The sequence below is a fragment of the Sapajus apella genome, unplaced genomic scaffold, assembly GCF_009761245.1.
Source record: "Sapajus apella isolate SASKATOON/1434 unplaced genomic scaffold, GSC_monkey_1.0 scaffold20, whole genome shotgun sequence".
NCBI lineage: Eukaryota > Metazoa > Chordata > Mammalia > Primates > Cebidae > Sapajus > Sapajus apella.
In genome coordinates, this window is record NW_022436960.1 from 28073949 (window position 1) to 28099881 (window position 25933).

A 25933-nucleotide genomic window follows, 5' to 3' on the forward strand; every position below is an offset into this window, starting at 1 on the left:
AAAAAAAAAAAAAAAAAAAAAAAAAAGATATAACAATCTATGTGTATTTAAAAGAAAAATAATAAAAGGAATTCCCATACTTGCTGCCCAGCTGAAGGAATGGAAAAGCTCCCTGTGGCACTTGTCCATCATCACACTCAGTGAGCCATTACTATACTAAATTATATATTAACCATCCCCTTAGTTTCATGATAGCTTCAATCTGCTTATGTTCTAAACTATACACATTTTTGCCTCTGTTTTTAACTTAAGAAAAAGATGTCTCCAGCAGTGGCCCAATATAGAAAAAATAAAAAAATTGAAAAAAGTGAAAGATGTATTTACTTTCAAATTAAATAAGAAAAAGGTGTGTTTTTAGAAAGGATTAAGTAGCTCATTTACCTCAACTTCCCAAGTTTTCTTATGTGTGTTCTGAAACCATGCACGCACATCCTTGCCTATGTATGTATGAATATTATTTGCAGGATGGTAGACGGGGCCATAGCCTATGCTTCCATCTTTGGGCTCCTTAAAGAACTATGCCCTAGATTCACTCTTATTACCTATGATACCTAGATTTCATCTATCTGTCTATCTCTTCATTTAGTTGTAATTCAGAATAATGGACAGATGAATACAAAATGAAAATCTAGACATGTTTTTGTGTGGGGATTTTTTGGGTGTATTTTTGAACTTAGTAGAAATGGAATCACAGCGCCTGTATCATTCTGTAACTTATTTCATTTTTTTCTTTCTTTTTTTTTTTTTTTTTTTTTTTTGAGACAGAGTTTCGCTCTTGTTACCCAGGCTGGAGTGCAATGGCGCGATCTCGGCTCACCACAACCTCCGCCTCCCGGGTTCAGGCAATTCTCCTGCCCCAGCCTCCTGAGTCGCTGGGATTACAGGCACGCGCCACCATGCCCAGCTAATTTTTTGTAGTTTTAGTAGAGACGGGGTTTCACCATGTTGACCAGGATGGTCTCGATCTCTTGACCTCGTGATCCACCCGCCTCGGCCTCCCACAGTGCTGGGATTACAGGCTTGAGCCACCGTGCCCGGCCTTTCTTTCTTTTTTTTTAATGGGGTCTCGCTCTATCAGCCAGGCTGGAGTCCAATGGTGTGATCTCGGCTCACTGTAACCTCCGCCTCCTGGGCTCAAGCAATCCTCCCATCTCAGCCTCCCGAGTAGCTAGGACCACAGGCGCACGCCACTACACCTGGCTAATTTGTTTTGTTTGTTTGTTTTTTGTATTTTTGATAGAGATGTGGTCTCTCCCTGTTGCCCAGGTTGGTCTTGAACTCCTGGGATTAAGTGAATCTGCCTGCCTTGGCCTCTGAAAGTGCTGGAATGACAGGCGTGGACCACTGAGCCCAGCCTCTGTGACTTACTTCTTCCACTCCACACTGTTGTGAGGATTTATCCATGTTGACGAGTTGAGCTGTGGTTTATTGATTTTCATTGCTGTATTTCATAACATCCATTCCATTTCCCAAGCTGAAGGAGGAGGGGATGGCAAAATGTGGGTGACATTCGGGAGCAGGTGGGCTTGGCCAGTGAGTTCTCCCAGGTCTGTCAGGGACAGGTGCTTTTGGCCCAGCAGCATCTTCCTCAGCAGTGTTTGGGCCTCTGCAGGAAGGAGGGCCATGCAGCCTCTCGCTCCTGCAGATCCGAGATGCCATGGTTTGCTGCTGGCCTGATTCCAGTCTTCTAAGAAAGCTTGAGGGACAGGGAGAAAGATGTTCACTCTGGAGCTGCCTCTCTGGGGAATTTGGAAGCAAAGGTCAGGAGCTTCCCGATGGAGGCCAGCGCAATGAGAGAAGCTGGGTGATTCAGTCCCCAAATTTTCAAAGGGGTCTATGGTCCATAGGCGAGGACAGAAGAGATGGCTTTTCAGGAAGGTCCTCTCTGAGCTGGCTTTTCTGGGCACCTGAGTTGGGGCAGGGGTGAGAAATGGCAGGGGGCAGCCAACCAGGTAGCCTCTATTTGCATATTCATAAGCCCCCTATGCTGGTTGGCTGCACTAAGCAGCCCCCACTGTCCCCAGAGTCAGTGGCTGCAGCAAGACTGGATCTGTCACACAGTGCTTTGTGCTAAGAAGGGGCCAGAGGCTTCCCTCACTCAGTCGCGGGCACCAGGCCTGCCTGGAGAGGAAGCAGGGAAACCAGAAGCACTTCCTGACCATGCCTCTATCTGCCCAAGGCTGGTGAAGAGTGGGCTGCTCAGTCTTCTAGGGTGGCTGGCCCCACCTGGCCACAGAGCCCAAGACAAGGACCTCCCGGAGGACCTCTTCTCTGTGAGTAACACCATCCTTTCCATTTACTTTGTCAGAGTATTGTTTTAAAAATTATGGAAGATTATGAAAATTGTGAAATGTGCAGAGAAGTAGAGAGTAGCATGGCAACACCCACCCCATACTCATCACATAGATTTAACAATTGTTCGTATGTATTGGCTTCATTTATTTTTGTTGGCTGAAATACTTTCAGGTAAATTACAGACCTGGAGACATTTCACTCCCTAATTCCTTACTCCACAATACCGTGTATGCATCTCTGGAGCCCTTTTGAAGCTCTTCTTTCATTAGGTTCTCAGCCAGGTTCTGAGTGAAGGGGTGATTGTCATCTCCATTTTACAAAAGATGAAATGCGGAAAGTGCAGCTTTAGGACCAATAGCCGGGATTAGAGCCCAGACCTCCTAACTCCCAGCCCGGATGCCTGGACAGCCACATGTAAGGATCTCTGATGTCCAGGGGTGTTTTCCTAGAGAGCAAGGAGACATTGCAGCTGCTGTGTGACCTTGGGCATGTCACCTTACCTCTCTGAACTCCTGTTTCCTCATCCATAAAGGCATGCCATGAAGATCCAGGATCCCGAACACTAGTCCGTGACATTTCCCTTGGTTTTTAGAAAAATGAGAAAAGACAATGTAAAGGGTTTTTCACAAAGCTAAACTTATTTGCATATTATGCCCTTCGCCCTTTTTTCTTTCAAAAACAAGGTGGTTAAGATTCTTTTTTTTTTTTTTTTAAGATGGAGTCTCGCTCTGTTGCCCAGGCTGGAGTGCAATGGCGAGATCTTGGTTCGCCGCAACCTTTGCCTCCCAGGTTCAAGCAGTTCTCCCTGCCTCAGCCTCCTGAGTAGCTGGGATTACAGGTGCCTGCCACCATACCTGGCTAATTTTTGTATTTTTAGTAGAGACGAGGCTTCATCATATCGGCCAGGCTGGTCGCCAACTCCTGACCTCAGGTGATCGGCCTCCCAAAATGCTGGGATTACAGGCATGAGCCACGGCGCCCAGCCAAGATTCTTTAAGAAGTAAAAATCATGTACCAGGAAAGGGAGATGAAAAAATTTTAAAAAGGAAATAAAAGTGATGGTAGATGTAGTCTTTTGTATACTTACTTTTTGTGTCTTTGCCTGCAAAATAAAATGTCAGTAACTCTCAAGCTAGTCCGATGTCTTTCCTCTTCATTTTATTTTTATTTTTGGTAAACCAATTTTTAAACTCATTTAAAATATATTTTAAACTACTTTTGTTTTGGGCGGCCTTTTAAAACGAAAACTGAATTAGGTCCACTCCAATGTCCACTGATTTCTTTTTAAGAAACTTGCATGATGCTGGCAGATCATCTCGAAGCTCTGAAATAATATCTATCTTCAGTTCCCATTCTGCTGCTTTCTTTTCAACATGTTCTCTGAGGATTTGTGTAAAGAATATGCTACTGTTCTTGTCATTTCCAAAGCAGTCTATAGAAAAGCCATATCTATCCCTTTATTATTTTTGGTCCCCAAAGGAGGAGTCATAATTACCGTAACAAATGACTTGGCATTCTGTTAGATAACAGGCACACATCACATTGAACCATGTCAATACTTGTTAACTCAAACTCTTCCACATTCCTATTAAACATTTCTGATACGTCTTCATCTCTGTCAAATCCACCATACAACCCTGCTCCTAACATTGCAGTTCCGATGCTAAGCATTCCACAACCACAGCCTAGATCTGCAAAGACTTTATTTTCAATGTCTCCATAAGTGTTATGGATTTCATGGAGCATGCATGCTGCAATTCGAAGCTTGGTGGGGTACTATTCTGGAAGTAGCTGGGCCTTTTCGAATCCATCCACTTGTTGCAAGTGACTCTCTAGTTCCTTAAGCCTTAATTTCTTCTTCGGTTTTTTTTTTTTTTTTTTTTTTTTGAGACAGAGTCTCACTCTGTCACCCAGGATGGAATGCAGTGGCGTGATCTTGGCTCACTGCAACCTCTGCCTCCCGGGGTCAAGCAATTCTCCTGCCTCATCTTCCTGAGTAGCTGGGATTACAGGAACCTGCCACCATGACTGGCTAATTTTTGTATTTTTAGTAGAGACGGGATTTCACCATCTTGGCCAGGCTGGTCTTGAATTCCTGACCTTGTGATCCATCCACCTTGGCCTCCCAAAAATGCTTTGATTACAGGTGTGAGCCACCAAACCCGGCTTATTTATGGACTCTCAGGGTTTGAAGGCACAGGATCTCAGGAGGTGACTGGCACCTTGGCTGGGACCAGAAGCCTTCTTTATTTTACTAATGGTTGTTGAAATCTAAAAATATAAAAATCTGGAAACCAGCCACTGTATCAGATGCTCCTAAACCCTTTCCACCTCTAGAGTTCTATGGCTGTGGGGGCTCCTGAACCCACCCTAGGAGGAAAGGAAACCAGTTAAGGAGTGCCTATTTCCAGCACCAGAGAATGCAGGGCCCATGGTGATCCTCACCACAATCCTAGGAGATGGGCTGTTATCAACCCCATTTTACAGCCAGAGAAACTGAAGGAAAAAGGCGAAGTTAATTTGTGTAAGTTCACATAAGAGCTAACAATTCCCCCCAGGTCTAATACCCGGTAGGTCATTCCATAGTTCACAGCCATCATCGAAGCAGATCACCAGGGCTCCTGACTTCACCGTGTCTGTGTCTGTGGACAGACAGGGCCGTGTGGCCTAGGCCTGTCAGTCTGATCCCCTCTACTCATTTCTGCCATCAGCCAGTGCAGTGAAGAGAGCTGCTCAGGGCTGGACCAGAGATGGATGGGTGGCCTCCGACATGCAGCAGAGTGGGGACACTGCAGAGGGTCTCCCATCGTAGAGAATGGAACAGGATAAGGTGGTATATGATAATGCCTTTGTAAATCATAAAAATGAAGGTTGTATAGGATAATGTCTTTGTAAAGCATAAAAATGCTATGTGACTTTGAGATGTGCTACCCTGAACATCTCTTCATCAGTAGCTAAAGTTAGCTCTGTCTGGCATGTATTTGGATGGGAGGCTGTTCAGGAGTACCGTGGGGAAGACAAAATGTATTCATATAGATGTGATAAGTCATCGTTATTATGAAACGCCAGTGCTGGGCCCTTAGATCCCACGGTAAGTGTTGATGAAGGTAGCAGCGGGGTTTCAGGATAAGGCATTTTCCTCCACACCTTTACAATCATGTTGGGTAGCTGTCTGCTAGGCACAAGGCTGGTCCAGTTGGGATCCAACTAGAAAATGAATGAACAAAATACTGCAAAGAAAAACATGTTTTCCTAACAAAAACCAGGCAGGAATTTTATCAAGGAAATAACAATAAAACTTATTGTATAAATCGGGATTGAGTCCAGGCGTGGTGTCTCAGGCCTGTAATCCCAGCACTTTGGGAGGCCGAGTCAAGCAGATCACGAAGTCAGAAGTTTGAGACCAGTCTGGCCAACATGGTGAAACCCCATCTCTACTAAGATACAAAAATTAGCTGGGCATGGTGACAGGCACCTGTAATTCCAGCTACTTGGGAGGCTGAGTGAGGCAGGAGAATTGCTTGAGCCCGGGAGGTGAAGGTTGCAGTGAGCCAAGATCGTGCCACTGCACTCCAGCCTAGGTGACAGAGCAAGACTCCATCTCAGAAAAAAAAAATCTGGATTAAGATTCAACAACAGTGATGAGGACGAGTTAGCATCCCTTGGGCTGCACGAGATACCTTTCACCTGAGGACTCTCCACAGCCCACTTTGCTTTATTGATTGGCTCTCCCGTGACCCAGCTGAAGCACATCAAAGGTGTTTGCTGTTCCCTAAATGTGTACACATCATAGAAGGGAGACATGGCCTGTGTGCTGCCGGTCTCACCTCAGCTGGCCCCATAGGCAGCCCTTCCCCTTTGCCCCACTTGGGCAGAGCTTCGGGAGCTCTCCAGGGATATTCCCTGGAAGCACAGACTCACAGGGAGAAAGGCTGCCATGTAGGAGGTGATCTGTGCAGGTGATGATGCTACAGACACTGGCTGTTCCTTCTCAGCTCACGTCCAGGTGCTCTAACACAAAGCTGAAAGGAGACAACACACGACTTCTCTCATACGTTCTTGTTTGTTTGTTTGAGATAGGGTCTTGCTGTGTTGCCCAGGCTGAGTGCAGTGGTGCTGTCATGGCTCACTACATCCTCGACCTCCTGGGCTCAAGAGATCCTCCCACTTCAGCCTCCCAGGTAGCTGGAACCACAGATGGGTGCCACCACACCTAGTTAATTTTTTTAAATTTTTTTGCAGAGATGGGATCTGATATGCTGCCCAGGCTAGTCTCAAACTCCCAAGCTCAGGCGACCCTTGAGCCTTGGCCTCCCAAAGCACTGGAATTACAGGCGTGAGCTACCACATCCAGCCTTATGTCGCCCATTAGATACTTGAAATTCAAACTCACGCTCATTTTACATTTTCCAGTTATAAAATCCTGTGTATCTTTGCAGCTATCTTATGAATGTTCTATGCTTGTCTTTGTAGCTAAATTTGCTTCTCCAGTGGGGTTTTTTATTTCTGGTACCCAGGAATATGTATCTGGGAAAGAATAAATGAGAAAAAAGTGCAGTTTTTAAAATAGACTTTATCCATTTTATGGTTTTTTTTTTTTTTTTTTGAGATTCAGTCTCGCTCTGTTGCCCAGGCTGGAGTGCAGTGGCACGATTGTGGCTCAACATAATCTCTGCCTCGTGGGTTCAAGAGATTCTCCTTCCTCAGCCTCCTGAGGAAGTAGCTGGGATTACAGGCATGCGCCACCATGCCCAGCTAAGTTTTGTATTTTTTTAAGTAGAGACGGGGTTTCACCATGTTGCTCAGGCTAGTCTCAAACTCCTGACCTTGTGATCCACCTGCCTCAGCCTCCCAAAGTGCTGGGATTACAGGTGTGAGCCACCATGCCTGGCCACTATTTTATGTTTTTGGAGACAGTCTCACTTTGTTCCCCAGGCTGGAGTGCAGTGGCCATTCATAGGCGTGATCATAGCACACTACAGCTTCAAACTCCGGGGCTCAAGCAATCCTCCCACCTCAACTTCCTGAGTAGCTGAGACTACAGGCAAGCACCACCACAACTGTCTAGACTTTATTTATTTATTGAGACAGAGTCTCGCTCTGTCTCCAGGCTGGAGTGCAAAAGCACAATCTCAGCTCACCACGACCTCAACCTCCCTGATTCAAGCAATTCCCCTGCCGCAGCCTCCCAAGTAGCTGGGATTACAAGCACATGCCATCACACCTGGCTAAATTTTTTGTATTTTCAGTAGAGATGGGTTTCACCATGTTGGCACATTGGTCTCGAACTCCTGACTTCAGGCAATCCGCCTGCCTGGGGCTTCCAAAGTGCTGGGATTGCAGGCGTCAGCCACCGTGCCTGGCCTAGACTTTATTTTTTAGAGTGGTTTTAGGTTCACAGCAAAATTGAATGGAAAGTACAGACGGAGATTTCTCATATATCCCATGCCCTTGACTGGCATAGCCTTCTCCATAAATGCAAATTTTTAATTAACGAAGGCAAGATTGCCTTTTTTTCTTTACAAAAATGAAAACGTAACCATTAAAAATATAGAAAATTTAGAAAAAGAAAAAATAGAGAAAAAAATTACTTGTGGTTCCATCACCCATAAACAACTATGCTAACATTTTAATATATTTCTTTCTCTATTATTTATATGTGTGTATATATATATGTATATATATATACACATATGTGTGTGTGTATATACATATGTGTGTGTGTGTGTGTGTGTGTGTGTGTGTGTGTATAGTTTTTTTGAGACAGGCTTTCACTCTGTTGCCCAGGCTGGAGTGCAGCGGTGCAATCACAGCTCATTGCAGCCTCAACTTCTTGGGCTCCTGTGATTCTCCTGCCTCAGCCTCCTTAGTAGCTGAGTCTATGGGTACAAGCCACCACAATGCCCAGCTTTTTTTTTTTTTTTTTTTTGTCTGATCTGGTCTCAAACTCCTGGGCTCAAGCGATCCTCCCACCTTAGCTTCCCAAAGTGCTAGGATTACAGGCATGAGCCACCACACCTGGCCTCATACTTTTCTTTGTATTTTTTAATATCTAATTTTCTCTTACCCCCCACTCCAGTTTTATAAAATAATGTTACATACACTTAAACACTGTTTTTCAAGATGATTGCATAATATGGCATCATGTAGATTATACTATATTTAACCAGTTCCTACTCTTTTAATTTTTTTTTCTTTTTTTGAGATGGAGTCTCACTGTTGCCTAGGCTGGAGTGCAGTGGCACAATCTTGGCTCACTGCAACCACCACCTCCCAGGTTCAAGCGATTCTCTGCCTCAGCCTCTCGAGTAGCTGGGATTACAGGTGCCCACCACCAGTTTTTGTATTTTTAGTAGAGATGAGGTTTCACCATCTTGGCCAGGTTGGTGTTGAACTCCTGACCTCATGATCCACTCGCCTCAGTCTCCCAAAGTGCTGAGATTACAGGTGTGAGCCACCTCGCCCGACCACCAGTCTCTACTCTTATTAATAATACTAGGATGACCATCTTTGACATAAATTTATGAGTCTAGCCATCATTTTCTTGGCTTAACTTCATAGACATAGAACCACTGATTCAAATGGTATAAATATTTTTAAGTTTCTTAATATATAATCTATGAATATTTCCAAAAAAATGTATGAAAATTGAACAAGTTTATTCAAGATTTCTGAGAACCAAAGAAATACACATAATGAGGTAACATTGTCATCTGTCATAAAGGTAAATATTGAAAAGACAATGCCCAGTGTTGATAAAGATAGGGAGATATGTGTTATTTTATAGATATATTGGTAGGAACACAAATTGGCCATTTAAAAGTGTATAGCCAGGCGCGGTGGCTCACGCCTGTAGTCCCAGCACTTTGGGAGCCGAGGCGGGGGGATCACAAGGTCAAGAGATCGAGACCATCCTGGTCAACATGGTGAAACCCCGTCTCTACTAAAACTATAAAAAATTAGCTGGGCATGGTGGCGCGTGCCTGTAATCCCAGCTACTCAGGAGGCTGAGGCAGGAGAATTGCCTGAACCCAGGAGGCGGAGGTTGCGGTGAGCCAAGATCGCGCCATTGCACTCCAGCCCGGGTAACAAGAGCGAAACTCCGTCTCAAAAAAAAAAAAAAAAAGTGTATATATACAAGTATCGTATGAATATATTCTTGTAAAAATTCAATTAATGTAGAAATATACAGAGTAAAAGTTGAAGATTCTCCTTGAGTCCCTCATCTCCACCCCCAATCAGTTGGTGCATTTCTGGAGGACAGTCAGAAAAGAAGTAGAATAGTTTAACAGTTTAGGCTTTGACGCAATATTTTCACTTCTAGAAATGTAGTCCCCCTAGAAATGTAGGAGTGTTTACCCTAATATTATTCATAATAACAATAGCTACAACTTGTCAGCAACAACTAAGTGCCAGGAACTGTTCTAAAAATATAACATTTGTTAAATTATTGGATCTGGACATGAATCCTACAATAATCATAGATATTATGATTATGCCCATTTTACTGATGAGAAAACTGAGGTACAGGAAGGTCACAAAGCTAGCTAAGTGGCCATAGGGATTCAAGTCTAGGCAGTCTGACTTGTGGGTCTACGTTATCTATCTCCATACTCTCTTGTCTATGCTTCTATAATAGTGAAAATGTGAGAAGGGATCTATCAAACGGGAACTGGTTAAGTAAATTATGGTACATCTATGCAATAGAATATTGTCAGCTTTCACGATGTTGCTGTAGACTGATATTCATCTACATGAAAGAAAAAAATGGAGGCATAAAACTATATATCTATAACACCATTTTTGTTCTTTTTCAATATATATAATTATGAGAAATTATAAATTTCTCGGTACACGGAGAAAAGAGTTCGGCAAAAATGATGAACACCAAAATCTTAACTGATTTTCTCTGGGAGCAGCATTATAGTGTCTTTCTTTTCCTCTTAATACATTTCTATATTTGGGAAGTAAAATGATCCTACATTACTTTTATAATCTAAGGGAAGCCATAAAGCTATTTTTAAAGGAGTGTGACAATTGCTACCTCTATCAGTGAATCAGTGAATATGAGAGCGCTACCAGCTAATTTCCAGTCACTACTTCATGCAGACTTACCCAGATGAAGGGCTGCGGGCAGTGCGCTGGCCTCAGCACTGAGGTTTCCTGTTCCTCAGCAGCCCAGAGGCAGAGTTTCCATGATTGCATGGGTGTAAACATCTCTGGGCACCCAACAACAGTGGAGTCTGGCTAGATTTCCAGTTTCTGGCCTCAAGATATTTCTGTTCATTGTTGCTTCATTAAGCACACTGGCCCCATCTGTTACCCTAGTAGATCTGTCTTCTGGAGCACACATGGAAAGACAAGGCCCAGTGTTGATAAAGATAAGGAGATACGTCTTCTAGTCTAGTGACTACGTGAAACCTCAGAAAGAATACCTTGAATAACCCACAAGGGTGACTCGGCAATGTTGGTGATTCTATGCTCTTCTAATCAATGACTCTGTCTACCTGTCTGTCTTTCTGTCTGCATTGATTTTGTTCCATGTACAAGCCTCCATGCTAGGTGCTGGAGAGATCTGACATAAAGTGTTGTCTATCAGGGAGACAAAAATCAGTATAAATGAAGTATTTATGAACACTTTATTCAATGGAGTTAGCAAACACCTGTTTGGTGACATCTGGCCATCAGGCACTACTTGGGGACACAAAGAGGGAGCTCACAGTCAGCACTGATCACTTCAGAGGGGAAGTGTCATTTCAGTTGGATTTCAAAAGAGGAATAAGGGTTTGTCAGTGGAAAAGTGGGAGAAGGGCTGGTCAGGCTAAGAGAATGTAAGTGCAAAGGCACGGAGGCTGGAAGGAGTTTGGCCTGTTCAGTGAACACAAAGTCCAGGACAGCTGGACACAGACGAGTGTTGAGAGTACTGGCTCCGAAACAGTTAGATCGAGACCATGTTTATGAAGAGCTGAGACACTTGAACCTTCCAGTCCACAGGAAGCTAGCAAAGACTTTGATTCCGTAGAGGGGCATAAGCAGAGCTACAGTTTAGAGGATGAATACCAGTGACAATGTCATTGAGAACACCGAAACAATCAAAAGAAAACTTCCAATTCCCACCAGATGTGTCCACCTGCCTGCACCAGTATATATCCTCTGCTCTTCCTCTTGCCACTTGGATGAACAGAGCGTTCCCGTCTCACGTCAATCCCTCTGTGTGTGCACCAGATCGCTTCCCCTCCTTCCTACTCAAGCACATGGCTCCAGAAATTCTCCCCCTCTTGCCTACATTAACATATTTCATCTTTCTGCAGCATCACTGTCTTCAGCCTACAAATATGCTGTTATTCTGACATCTTGAAAAGCTCTCTCTTGGCAGGGTGCAGCGGCTCATGCCTGTAATCTCAACACTTTCAGAGGCCGAGGCGGGTGGATCACGAGGTCAGGCATTCGAGACCAGCCTGGCCAACATAGTGAAACCCCATCTCTACTAAAAATACAAAGAATTAGCCGGGCCTGGTGACAGGCGCCTGTAATCCCAGCTGCTCAGGAGGCTGAGGCAGGAGAATCGCTTGAACCCGGGAAGCAGAGGTTGCAGTGAGCCAAGATCCTGCCACTGCACTTTAGCCCTGGCAACAGTGTGAGACTCCATCTCAAAAGAAAAAAAAAGAAAGAAACAAAAACTCTCTCTTGACCCCATTTTCTCTTCCAGCATTGTCCCGTTTCTGACCTCTTTACAAAACTCCTTGAAAGAGTTGTCAAATTCAATGTCACCTACTCCTCTTCTCATCCTCTCCCTTAAATCCTCTCCAGTCAGGTTTTTTCTCCCTCTACACCACCAAAACTGTTGATCAGGATTCCCAGTGACTCCACATTACTAATTCAAATGGTCATTTTACAATTTCTTTGTGACTTGGCCTCTCCCTCCTCTTAGAAACACTTACTTCGCTTGGTTTCCAGGCCCTCACACACTCTGAGGTTTCCCGCTGCCTCTCTGACTGCTCCTTCTCAGTTGCCTTGGTCGATTCCCACCCGTGCCCCCAGCCTCTTCATGTCCCTGTGTCCCAGGACTGGGACCTTGGCCCTCATCCCTTCTCTGTCTACATTCACTCCCTTCGTGACCTCATCCAGCCACATGCTGACCACCGTCAATTTTATATTTCCAGCCCAGATCTGCCAGACTGAACCCTAGGCTCCAATTGCTTTCTTTTTCTTTTTTTTTTTTTTTTTGAGATGGAGTCTGTGTCACCCAGGCTGGAGTGCAGTGTGTGTGTGTCGCCCACTCACTGTGTCGCCCAGGCTGGAGTGCAGTGGTATGATCGTAGCTCACTACAACCTCTGCCTCCTCGGTTCAAGTGATTCTCCTGCTTCAGCCTCCCAAGTAGCTAGAGCTACAGGCACACACCACCACGCCCGGCTAATTTTTGTATTTTTTTTTTTTTTTTTGGTAGAGATGGGGTTTCACTATGTTGGCCAGGCTGATTTTGAACTCCTGACCTTGTGAGCCATCTGCCTTGGCCCCCCAAAATGCTGGGATTACAAGTATGAGCCACCGCGCCAGGCCTCCAATTGCTTCCTTGACATCTTTATTTAAAGGTCTGTATAGCACTTATCTCAAATTTAACATGTCAAGGGTATCGTTGTAGTGGCCCTGTTGGTTAAAATATCAATTCTGCCAGTTTAAGAAATAGCTCCCTCCATCTCCGCACTCACTCTCCCCAGTTTCCAATGCTTTGTTGTGCTTTCTCTTCACAGCAGGTATCACACCCTGAAAATATATTTGTTTGTTTATTTTCTGCTTTCCCTACTACACTGCCTGTTTCAGGAGGGCAGACTATGCTGATCTTTCTCACTCCATGTGCCCAGAAGAAGGCCCAACCTACAGCGGGTGCTCAATAAATAACCGAACAATAAATGCATAATCTGATTTTTCCAGGAGTAAGAACAGCAATGGTTTTCTTTTTTTTTTTCAAGAAGGAGTTTCACTCGTTGCCCAGGGTGGAGTGTAATGGCACAATCTCAGCTCACTGCAACCTCCACCTCCCAGGTTCAAGCGATTCTCCTGCCTCAACCTCTGAGTAGCTGGGATTACAGGCACATGCCACTTTTGTATTTTTAGTAGAGATGGGATTTCACCATTTTGGCCAGGCTGGTCTCAAACTCCTGACCTCAGGTGATCTACCTGTGCCCAACCGAAATTTACTATTTCCCTTTTTTTTTTTTAAGACAGAGTTTTGCTCTTGTTACCCAGGCTGGAGTGCAATGGTGTGATCTCAGCTCACAGCAACATCCCAGATTCAAGCGATTCTCCTGCCTCAGCCTCCTGAGTAGCTGGGATTGCAGGCATGTGCCACCACACCTGGCTAATTTTGTATTTTTAGTAGAAACAGGGTTTCTCCATGTTGGTCAGGCTGGTCTCGAACTCCTGACCTCAGGTGATCTGCTCACTTCGGCCTCCCAAAGTGTTGGGATTACAGGTGTTAAGCCAGTGTGCCTGGCCCGAATTTGCTATTTCTAAAAAGTGCCTTGGGTGATTCTGTTGCTCTTAGTCACCAGAAGAGTCACTCCGAATCAGACAAAGTTGGTTTGACCCCAGCCTGTCACCTAGCTGCATGACCATGGGGAAGTAACTTCTTCTCTGATCTTGTTTCCTTATTTGTAGATAACAGGCATGACCCCATTCTCATGGAACTGTTATGACAATTAATTAAATTAAGTAATGGATGTAGAGTTCTTGGCATAATGCCAGTTGCTCAGGTAGCTGCCACTATGATATTATTATTCTTTTATTTTTATGCCCAAGCAGAAGAAGATTTTTCTTCCTGTGGGATCACTCTGGGAATCCTCTCAGAGTGGGGTTCTGAGACTAGCAGTATCAGCATTACCTGGGAGCTGGTTTAAAATCCAGAATCTCTGCCCCACCCCAGATCTACTGAACTGAAATCTGCACTTTAACAAGACTGTGTTGAATGTTTGCACATTCAAATTTAAAAAGGACTGTTCAAAGTCACGTGTACTGTTTTCTTCCATTCTCTAATTTCAGGAGTCTGCCCAGGAGGTTCATGAGCCCTGGTATCCCAGAATCTGAATTGCTTCTCAGCAACAGTGGCTTTTCACCCTTCTAAGTGCAGGGGAGGAAGCCCTGCTCATTCTGGGTGCACTTCCTGCTAAGGAAATAGGAGGAGGAATTCTGAAGCCTTGTGGCTGCTTCATGGAGCTCTGAACAAGTGCTTGGGATGGATCCAAACTCCATTTTGCTTTCTCCGAAGCCCCGGATCTGCTCCTACCTGGCAGAAGCCTGTATGGAAGGTGAGAGAAGCTCATCCCCTACAGAGCTGGGTAGAGACTTCCAGTTTCCCTGGAGCCAGGTCCCCAGCCCTGCAGACCTGGATGAACACATCCAGGCCAAGAGGGCCAGAGTGGAGACCATTGTCCAAGGCATGTGTCTCTCCCCGAATCCTCTGGTGCCAGGCAGTATACAAGCTGGGGACACCCCACACTGCCCAGAGATGGCCCGAGAGAGGAAGAGGAAGCAGAGCCTTCCCACACAGCAAGGGCTCCTGATGCCAGCCCCTGCCCGGGACCAGGGCAACAGGAAGGGGGGCCCTCGCATGAGAGAACAACTTCACCTGCTGAAGCAACAGCTAAGACATCTGCAAGAGCACATCCTGCAGGCTGCTGAGCCCAGGGACACAGCTCAGGGCCTCGGAGGCTGTGGCAAGGGAAAAGGCCCTCTGAGCGCAAAGCAGAGAAATGGCTGTGGGCCTTTCCCCTGGGCTTCGAGCAGTGACCACCAGCAGGGTTCCAGCAAGGACCTTTCTGGGGCAGAAAAGCACCAAGTGTCTGAGGCCGAATACCAGTCTGAGGAGCCCAGGTTCCTTCCTTCTGGAGCACCAGCTTCACTGGAGATTCTGAGAAAAGAGCTGACCAGGGCAGTGTCCTGGGCTGTGGACTCGGTATTACAAAAGGTCCTACTGGATCCGCCAGGCCGCCTGACTCAGCTGGGTAGTCAGGGGTGGGTGCCGGAGAGTGGAAGTGAGTCCTCACCTCCCGTGGCAGAGACCTGTGAAAATCCACTTGCTTTGGCTGCCTTGCCCAGGAGGGTCCAGCTGCAAGCTGGGGTCCCAATAGGAAACTTATCATTGGCCAAGACTCTAGATTCTCCTGGGTACCCTATCTCTCCAAGAATGATCCCCAAACCTTGTCAGGGTCCCCCAGCAAACTGTCCATTGACTGCACCTTCCCACATCCAGGAAGATCAGATTCGGAGCCAGCTACTGGGTCACAGATGCAACAATGGCCATTGGAGTAGCAGTCCTTCCCAGGACTCATCTTCCCAGAGGCAACCCTCCTCGGAGCCTGCCCTACAACCTTGGAGAACTACCAAACTGCAACCATTGGTCCTGAGCCAACAGCAGTGTCCCCTGCCTTTCACCTCTGCCCATCTGGAAAGTCTGCCCCTTCTTCCCTCGGTGAAGATGGAACAGGGAGGCCTGCATGCTGTGCCTGAGGCACTGCCTTTCTCTTCGGTCCCCATATCCTTTAATAGCAATTGAAGTTCTCATTGTTGGCCAGGTGCAGTGGCTCATGCTTATAATCCCATGCTTTGGGAGGCCAAGGTGGGAGGATTACTTGAGGCCAGGTATTCAAGACTAGCCTGGACAACATAGCTAGACCCCACCTCTAAAAAAAAATTAGCTGTACATGATGGTGTGCGCCTGTAGTCCTAGTTACTCAGGAGGCTGAGGCAGGAGGATTGCTTGAGCCTGAGAGTTCGAGGTTGTGGTGAGCTATGATTGCACCACTGCACTCCAGCTGGGCAACAGAGACACTGTCTCAAAAAATAAATTAAAATCTCATTGGCACTGTGCAGAGAAACAAGAAAACTGAAAGCTGAAGAGGAGGTGGGGACAGATCACTCAGGGTCTTCTTAATGTTGCTCTGGCCCTTCAGGTTAAAGTGGTGACCACATTCTGGAACTTAAAGACGTCGGAAGGTTCACTTACCTTCTTCTATGACCCATCGGGTTCCGCCACTTGACTTATCCCTTTGGGTCTAAAAGGGTTTTGAGACTCAAATAAGCTTTTGAAGTACAATAAATACCCTAAAGAAGAAAGAACCCCTTAATTCGGTTGTCAGCTACACATACACTTAGGCAGAGAGGGTCAAAGGAATGCCCTCATCCGAGGTGTGGCCTCCCCACCCCATGGCTCTATAAGCAAAAATCCCGTATTGTGTAGATAATTCCTGGGGAGCATATGAGGGATCAGAAACTTCTGGGCTAGATGGAAAAGGAGTTTTCCTTGGGCATTAAACCCAGAGAGGCAGCTGGAAATGGCCAGAAGTCTTCAGTTAAAGGACCAACTTCCAAGGTGCAACGGAGTGCCTGGAGACTGGGGGCGGGGCACATGCAGAGAGAGGAGGCTCCACATGAGGAGGCCCGAGAGGCCGGGCAGGTCTGCAGGGCTCTGGATCTCACTGCATCATCTTTGCAACCCTTAAGCAGATGCTACTCTCTTAATGTATTTTCCAGAGTAACCCTCAGGATTAATAATTGTTAACAGAAAAAGTACCTTGGGGAAATACTGAGATAGTTTCTTTTCTGTGAGAATTCTCAGAGCCTTTAACATGAGTAAATGGAAGCTCTGAGAAGAGAATGGATACAGCCCCAAACCCATATGACTGAAGAATCCACTTCTAACAAGCATCTTGCAGAACTTAAGTTCCTGAGAATATATTTTGGATGCTGCTTTTTCTTTTTCTTTTTCTTTTTTTAAAGACGGGGTTTCACCATGTTGGTCAGGCTGGTCTTCAACTCCCGACCTCAGGTGATCTGCCCGCCTTGGCCTCCAAAGTGCTTGGATTACAGGTGTGAGCCACCACGCCCGGCCGGATGCTGCTTTTTAAGTGAGCTGTGCTCACACTGCTGCTTCTTGTGGGCAGCTTTGAGGCCAATCTCCAGAGACTGATGAGTCCATGGAGTTGCATACCCAGGTGGGAAGAGTGGTGTCCTCTGCCTGGCAATCGCTGTGAGGGCAGCAGGATGGGGTGGGACAACAGAGGGAGACACTGGCATTTAGGACACCATACCAGAGACTGCCTTTGTGTCCTAAATGCCATGAGCGCCCCCTGCCGCTGGAAACACCCCAAAGCTTTCCTGGAAGTCAGCAAGCAACTATAAAAGTAATGCTGAGAACAGAACACTTCACTTGCCACTCCTGGAGGCACAGGGATACCACCATAGACAGATTTTCTATAGAAGGCTACTTGTCTAGGCCTTTGATAACCACTGGATGACTCTCCATTAAATTCAGACAGTTGCAAAACTACCTCAAGCAGATGGTCCCCCAGAATTTGCTATTTGTTGAGCACCTCCTTGTGCCTGTTCCCGCCCCCCAAATTGGGGATTGGGCTCAGAGAGCTTCTGGAGATTTGGGGCCTATCCTAAGAAATACCTAAGCCAGGCCTGGCTGCATGGGTGAAGCACCTATCTTTGGAATGACTTGTGGCCCCCTGGCAGCACCCTGGCCCCTCAACGCTTCCCTCATTCCTGATGCCTACAATACAAGACCAGAGATTTATTCCTGTGGGCCATGAAAGCCACCTGAGAGCAAGCTGCTTTACAGCACAAAAAGAATGTTCACGTTCACATGCCATCCTGTGACATGGATAGGGCAGATGTGAAGATCATGAGGGGAGACTGACAGAGCACTTTTTCTGTGGCAGGCATTGCTACCAGCACTTCACATGTATGTGTCCGCCACCACTTAGCAACAATTCTGAAACCCACAAAGCTTTGAAAAGTCCTATGATTTTTTTTCGCCCTAAGACTCCTGCAATCTTTTTTCGGTAGCAAAACCTGGCCTGCACTGATTGGAGGCTACTTATAGATTTTATCCCACTTAGTATAGTCATACATTTTGCTGCAGAAATGTTAATGTATTGGATTATAGACCATCTCTGCTGTAGATGCTAATTAATGTGTGGTACACACATCATATTACCTTTACATGCTAGCAAATTCTAAAATCCGAGCTCCATTTGGCCCAGCATTTCAGATAAGGGGTTTAGATCTGTATTATCTCACCATCCTCAAGCATCCACTCTAAGATCAGGTATCTGAGAAGCAGAGACATAAAAGGGAACTAACTCGCCCAAAGCACTAATGAGCAACCAGGATTCAACCCGGGATCTAATGGCCAACTATAAGCTTTAACCACCATACTCCACATTTTAGCAATGAGGCCCAGAGCAGTGAAGTGGCTTGCCCAAGGTCACACAGCTAATGTGGCAAAATCAGTGTCTGAAACTGGGTCTTTGGAATCCCCAATCCAGGATTCTTTCCAGAGCATTTGTGGATCTGTAGGAAGGATAAGTAGGGCTGATGGGACAGCAGGGAGGAGTCTTCTGTGCAGCAACCAGGTGCCTGGGCCAGCTATAACCATACTCAGTTGCTTTGGTTTATTTTGGTTAATCAGATTCACCCGATGTGGAAGTCTTAATAATTGTCTTAAGCTACAGCTCTCAGATCTGAGACCCCAGGTTACTCTGTGTAATGCTTCTGACTCAGCCTAAGGACTGTCCCTGAAAATACTAAGCATATTTGTGTAAGAAGCTTTATTTCCTTTCCCTCCCACCCCAGTGCTAGGCAGTCACCTCACAACTCCCCAACTCTTGTTAAAGTGGAAGGAATCTGTCTGTTCCCAGAGTGAGGTATGGATTGGAATATAATTTCCATGTATGTGTATGGATTAAGGTTGACCATTCACTCACTCACTCCTTCATACAACAAATATTTATTGAGCACCTACTATGTTCCTAGCACCAGCTAGGCACAAAGATGAAAAGATAAGGTCCTCACCCTCAAAGAGCTCACAGTCTAAATGAGGAGACAAACATGCAGTAGAAATTCCAACAAGGTCATCGTTGAGGCAGTTTGTACCAAGGGTCTTCCAGGGTAAGGAAGGCCTAATTTGGCAAGGAAGGCTTTAACAGAGGCGGCGGGAGCTTCTGAGCTGAGACCTGAAGGATGAGGGACAGCTCTGCCAGGCAAATGGAGAGCGGGTGCCGCCCAACTGTTCAAACTTCTTGAGCAAGAGCAAAATGTGAGCTAGGTACTCAGCCTGCTTAGGTGTTTGCTGGTTAGAAAGGCAACACTGCAAAGCCAATGATAAGAGTGACAGCCAGCATGGGGACCACCTAGTTTACTCCTCTCATTTTACAGCTAAGGAAACTGAGGCAGAGAGAAGTAAATCTCTGCTTGGGGCTTTGAAATGGTTTATCTGGGGTAGAACTGCCATCTCTTCCCATCCCTTTCGGACAACACGCACACTACAACAAACTATTTGGTATCATATATGCTACATAACTTTTACACATCAAGATGGTTTTTACATTCTGTGACTTAATGTATGGCATCCAGCTTATTTGACCAGAGTTCCAGAGACAGAAAAATAGAGCAAATACACAATTCCAATCAGAAACAGAACGAAATAAAATAGAAACCACAGGAACAAGGAATTCACTATTTAATTGATAAGCTGGCATTTTAAAGTGTTAATTTTCCTTGACACTGAGATAAATCCAGGAGGGCCTAAACCCTGGTCACTTGAAGAAGGCCAAACTAATGTTTTTCTTCACGAGATATCCCAGCTCCAATCTCCTGAAGGCTTATTTTCCTGATGTTCAGGTAAAGTCACTCAACTGAATGGCAGCTTCTGCAGAACTCCCAAGTGGCAGTGTGTTTTGCCTGGTGTGAGGCAAGTCCTAGGTTATCATATGTGCACTTCAAGCTCCCCTCAGAGTTGTTGATAGAATTGGTGCAATGTCCACTTCTGGGCTGAGACTCTGCCCTAAAAAGCCATGAATAAATTTAGGCTAGAAAGGTTGGGTGTCTAAATTCTTAAGCTACTGAGCTGTAGATAATCCTGAAAAGCAGAAACACATGGGAAGGAAAAGTAGATGGAAAGAGAAACACAAGTTAGTGGCCTTTTTGGCCTAGTTTTCTGCCTTGTCTGGGGACACCATGAAAAAGAAAAAATAGGCCGGGCACAGTGGCTCACTCCTGTAATCCCAGCACTTTGGGAAGCCGAGGCAGACGGATCACCCGAGGTCAGGAGTTTGAGACCAGCCTGATCAACATGGTGAAACCTCATCTCTATTGAAATGCAAAAATTAGCCAGGTGTGCTTGGGGGTACCTTTAATCCCAGCTACTTGGGAGGCTGAGACAGGAGAATCACTTCAACCTGGGAGGTGGAGGTTGCAGTGAGTAGAGATCATGCCACTGCACTCCAGCCGGGGTGACAGAGAAAAACCCAGTCTCAAAAAAAAAAAAAAAAAAAAGAAAGAAAAAAAGAAAAGAAAAATACATAGAGTCAGACACTATCAAATTTACATTTGAACTGCTATATTTCAAAACTGAGTGAAAGTACATACAGATCAAGTGTGACAATAAGGAAAATCAAACTAATTGTTGGGACCAGACCTCCTCTGTTCCCATAAAAGGTTTCCAAGGGCCTCCTTTACCCTGGGTATTGGGTTAGTGGCTGGTAATACTTCTGGTCTATATCAATCAAGCTTTTCTTTCCCTCATACCCAGTTGCTTGGTTGATACCTGCAGCACCCTCTGATTTTGATTTCAATTAATTGTGCCATTCCAAGTTGCTAACAAACTGCTCTCTGACCTACACTTTGCCCTTCCCTTAGCCCTTTATCCGGGCAGAAGTCCCCAGGGCTGCCAGGCAATCCACTTGGGTGCAGCAAAATCTGGCACCACACTGGTCTTGACCCCAGACTCTCCCTAAGTCCCAAACACCACGAAAAGATTTTCACGGGTCAAACAACCCTCATAAATCTAGCACATAAAAAATTGTATTTTCTGGCTGGGCGCGGTGGCTCAAGCCTGTAATCCCAGCACTTTGGGAGGCCGAGGCGGGTGGATCAAGAGGTCAAGAGATCAAGACCATCCTGGTCAACATGGTGAAACCCCGTCTCTACTAAAACTACAAAAAATGAGCTGGGCATGGTGGTGCGTGCCTGTAGTCCCAGCTACTCAGGAGGTTGAGGCAGGAGAATTGCCTGAACCCAGGAGGTGGAGGTTGCGGTGAGCCGAGATCGCGCCATTGCACTCCAGCCTGGGTAACAAGAGCGAAACTCCGTCTCAAAAAAAAAAAAAAAAATGTATTTTCTGTTGGGCACTGTAGCTAATTTAGATTTTTCTGAGTATAACTGAATAGGCTTGGAAAATAGATGTGGCTTCTTTTTTTAAAGGAAGCTCCTGTTAATGCTGGTTAAAGCCATTTCTATGAACCCCTATGTTGAGCTGGATGCAGACAGTTCTAATTCTGAGCACCTCGTGCAAATGTCTGACTTGGTGGGCCTCTTGTTTGTTCAGTTCAACCGCTGCATTACCTCTCAGATGATCAAGTGGTTCAGCAACTTTCGTGAGTTTTATTACATCCAAATGGAAAAATTTGCCCGGCAAGCAATTTCAGATGGTGTCACCAATCCCAAAATGCTGGTGGTTCTCCGCAATTCAGAACTGTTTCGAGCTCTCAATATGCACTATAACAAGGGAAATGACTTTGAGGTAAGAACATGTACTGGGGTCCCATGAGGTCTGATGAGCATTTTCTCTATGTGATTCAAGTTTTAGGAAAGATCCCCATTCTGTGTCTGTCCTTAAGTTCTGAGAGCCAGGGCAGCCTGGGCCCAATCTCTGTATCATCCACAAAGATTACAGTCTCTTAGGCAACAAGGTAGAAGGAGCAAACTGAGTCTTCAGCTAGTCTTCATTCTGAAGCTTAGGCAAAGGTCTCCCAGTGTTACACCATCTTAGACTGAATACCCTGTAATTATCCAGTTACATAACTTACCGACCTTTTTGCCTTAGTGCCAGGAGGCTCAGGACTGAATGCTGAGCTCCGCTGTAGCACCTAGTCTTGGCCTAGGTTTTCTCAACAATTTCTATGCTTTTCATGATTTCGTTCTTATCTGTATTTTCCCTTGAAAATGTATCCGTGGGCCTTCCATAGCAAGTCGCCTCTAATCCTCTCTTGAAATAACAATAAACAACATTCAACCTTCTCAGTCCCTCAGGGATCCCTATGAAGGCACACTGGTGGCACCTCAGAGGTAAAGCGTCAGTGAAGGGTGAGCCTAGGTGTCACTGGTGCACATTCCTAATCAAGAGACATGTGTTGCCTCCTGCACAGCTGACAGCTCTGTTAGGCTGGCATCTGATTCTGCAGGTGCCAGGTATATCTGGGCACAGATTACACTTCCCTCTTCTTGCTTTCTCTCTTGACTGTGATCACAAAGAGTGGTTTATTTATACTTCCAAGAAACACAAGAACTGTGGTCATCCATTGGTCGACTGGTCAGTCAGAATGTGTTTGGAAAGCTAAGACTACCTGTGGGGAAAATGGACCACACCTCCCTTTCTGAGGCTCAAGGGGTCAGGGCCAGTATGGGACAGGCAGCACTGCCATATCTTTCCACATAGGGTGGTCATTTGGCCTGGAGTGGCGGCAAGCCCCAAGTCAAGCTGGGTCTGGAGCTTGGCGGTGGGGCACCCCATCATTCATGGTGCCAGTCTGGGTTAGGGTTCTAGAATAGCCCCCCCTGTCAACCAGCTCTGAAAGCAGGAGTGTAAGCCCTTCAAACCCAGCCCTAAAAGGCAGTAGAGTGAGGTATGAGAGTCAGAAGCTTGGGGGCACCCCTTTCCACAGTTAGTTCTAAGGAAAAGAATGCCAAAGTCTCTTTGAGCCACAGATTTACTTTCAGTAAGATTTTCTGACCTACTTAGTAAAAAGTCACCCATTAGGGGGATCAGCTCCTCCTATAAAGAGAGTGTCCTTAATTCACCTTCTCTCGGGGCTGTCTCATTGGAGCTGTCCTATCAAAGTTTATGTTTGATGAGAAAGCAGAGGATTTCTAGGGTTGCAGAATCAGGGGCCAGTAGAGCAGGGATGCTCCTAGCCCACTACCCAAGAAACAGGCAGCATCCACTAGCGAGGTCTCTGGCACCAGTGCTTCCCAACCTCATGTCTTTTCTTTCTTGTGGGTCTCTTTGGAAATGCAGGTTCCAGATTGCTTCTTGGAAATCGCCAGCTTGACATTACAGGAGTTCTTCAGGGCTGTCTCCGCAGGGAGAGATTCAGATCCTTCCTGGAAGAAACCCATTTATAAAATTATTTCGAAACTGGACAGTGACATCCCAGAGATATTCAAATCTTCCAGCTATCCCCAGTAGCTGTTTCAGAGTTAAGATCCCACAACGTGAGGAGTGACTGGCTAGGGTTTCCTGGGCTTGTGTTAAATGGCAGTTTAGCCGTAGTCATATAAAAGGGCACAAGGAAATCTCCTCTACCAAAATAGGTACTATTACCATTTTGATCATTTATTTCCTTTTCCAGAATCATCAGAAATTTAACTTTAACTATAAAATATACTAACTGTATTGGTGTATTGGTAGTATATTGTGAAAAGGAACACAAGTTTGGAATCAGAAGACGTGAATCTCAACTCCATTGTTTCCAGGGTGTTGTGACCCTGGGAACTTCCTGGTGTCTCTCATCTGTAAGATGAGGTTGTTCAGGGTTAAAGGACAGTGTGTCCTATGCAATGTTATTCACACACAAATGTTTGAACCCCACTTTCACATGAGGTTATCTTATTTGGGGTTTTTACAAATTGCTGTTTTTAGTCACCTACTCATAAAGCACTATCTATTTGCTAGATACTTTCACATACTTCAAGCTTCTCACCCTGAAAAGCAGTTATTATTATCACTAAAAAAATGACCACCAGAAGCTTTAGAACTGCAAGCTAACTTGCCAAAGCCTATGAGGCTAGGACATCTGGGTTGGTGGGACGGTCAGGAGCCGCAAGGAACCAAGACTTTCTGATGCCCGACTGCTCTGCTGCGAACTCAGTATCTCAAACAGGACCCCACCCCTAGTAAGCATCCAGCATTGTCAGGGCACTGTCACCTGAAAACTCCTGCCCAATACTTAGGAGTAATGCACCACCCAAGATCTCTGCTGATCATTTCAGCAAACCCAAGACAAACTTTCTGCAGGACTTGAGTGTTGTTGTTTATTTACATTTGTCTGCCGGAAGAGCTTATCAGCTGAATAATGCAAACAGTCTCTAGTTGACCACTGCAATTGATGCCCCAACCTCATATTTGCTGAAGAAGCTGAACTTCAGACTGTGAAAGGTAGAAAGGGCCTTTGGAGATCATCTGGCCCACACTGCTTAAATTAGGAAGGAAGCAGTGAGGTCCAGACAGGAGGCTTGCACAGGCTGTGCACAGCCTTGCAGATGCTAAACGGCATAACTGGGACAAATGCAGCATCACACAGCAATGGAAATTCTCCCACTCCATAACAAAATTACAGTCCATGGCTGACCTTCCACTGATGCAGGAATTCGTGAAATCAGTTTTCCTCCCTGCTGACCCAACACAAATTGTGATCCGCTCTGAGCATACAGGTGAGACGTGCAAAGCTGAGTAACTGCATCTGTCTTCTAAGCTAGTCAGGATCAAGTCTTTGTATGCACTGCCAAAGGTACGCGGGCTGGGGTGGGGGTAACAGATAGCTCAGGCCTTGTAGTCCTGATAAGTGGTGTCTGTGAGTTCTTTAGCTTACTTCTTTCCTGTCTATATAAAACAAGTTTCCATATTCAGCTACTCAACTTCCATGATTTTTCTGGTGGGGCGCTAGCTGGAGCAGATGAGATAAAATCCCTAAACTATCACTAGATCTATCAGCATAAAAAGGTATAAAAGATGAATTTTCCTTTGAATTTTCTCTTACTTCAAACAGCTGAAAGGAAAAACAAAACAGACTTAGCCCAAACCCCTCTTTACAGGCCATTTAAAGGTTATTGTTAAGTGCTCTTCAATATATCCAGTTGCACTCAGAAGATCTTTGCCCTATTTTCACAAAAATGAAGGAATCTGTGAAACCTAAGTTTTAAACACAGGCAAGCATGGAGTGCTCAGAGCAAGGGCAATCAGTTTTCTGTGTCTGGAGACAGTAGAAGAGCCCTCTATCCAGAGTGACATTACATTCAGGGGAAACAAGTTCACATGATTGTCCAATAGAGAGCAGCCCTTCTTCTGTCCCAAACCTGAAATTCATTAGTGTGTGTTTTAAAGACTGAGCCAAGTCACCTCCAGGGCAGTGAACCTTGTCTCAGGGACCAATGAGATGAAATGTACAAGCTCAAATTGAAAACATTTGTGTACTGCAGTCTTTCCAGGAAGTGTTCTCTAACCACTGAGCTAAACACAGAAGAATGTATAAATATATATGCTCTGCCAACAGAATTCTATTCTAATTTTCTGTTTCTACCAAGTGTGTATCTCTCTGTTGGAAACACATGGAGTGTAAGCTGAGTGGGTTATTATGTTCTTTTGGCAGTCATGCTTTGCCAAAGATCTGGTCATTCTTTCCATTAAGGTATGTGAGGGTGCTATGTTTTTATTTGTTTGAGACAGGGTCTCCCTCTCTCACTCAGGCTGGAGCACAGTGCCATGATCACAGTAGCCTCGATCTCTTAGGTTCAAGTGATTCTCCCACCTCTGGCTCTCAAGTAGCTAGGACTACAGGCATATGTCACCAAGCCCGG

The 25933-nt window shown here is 45.5% G+C and overlaps 1 protein-coding gene and 1 pseudogene across 1 annotated transcript; one reads left to right on the forward strand and one right to left on the reverse strand.

The window, feature by feature from the left end:
- Window positions 1-3243: 3243 nt before the first annotated feature.
- On the reverse strand, window positions 3244-4182 carry LOC116557700 (annotated as a pseudogene).
- Window positions 4183-13987: 9805 nt separating this feature from the next.
- Window positions 13988-25933, forward strand: PROX2 (prospero homeobox 2). The gene is made up of 5 exons (XM_032287855.1): window positions 13988-15821; window positions 17275-17286; window positions 19880-19981; window positions 21687-21881; window positions 23376-25933. Exons 1-5 carry the CDS (start codon window positions 14529-14531, stop codon window positions 23544-23546), a joined length of 1773 nt encoding a protein of 590 aa, XP_032143746.1. The 5' UTR covers window positions 13988-14528; the 3' UTR covers window positions 23547-25933.

Excerpts from the sequence above, each read along its gene's own strand:
- PROX2 (XM_032287855.1), top strand. The coding sequence starts at position 14,529 with ATGGATCCAAACTCCATTTTGCTTTCTCCGAAGCCCCGGATCTGCTCC. Across the intron at positions 19,982-21,686 it reads CTTATTTTCCTGATGTTCAG|TTCAACCGCTGCATTACCTC; the intron begins GTAAAGTCACTC and ends TTGTTTGTTCAG. Across the intron at positions 21,882-23,375 it reads ACAAGGGAAATGACTTTGAG|GTTCCAGATTGCTTCTTGGA; the intron begins GTAAGAACATGT and ends TTGGAAATGCAG.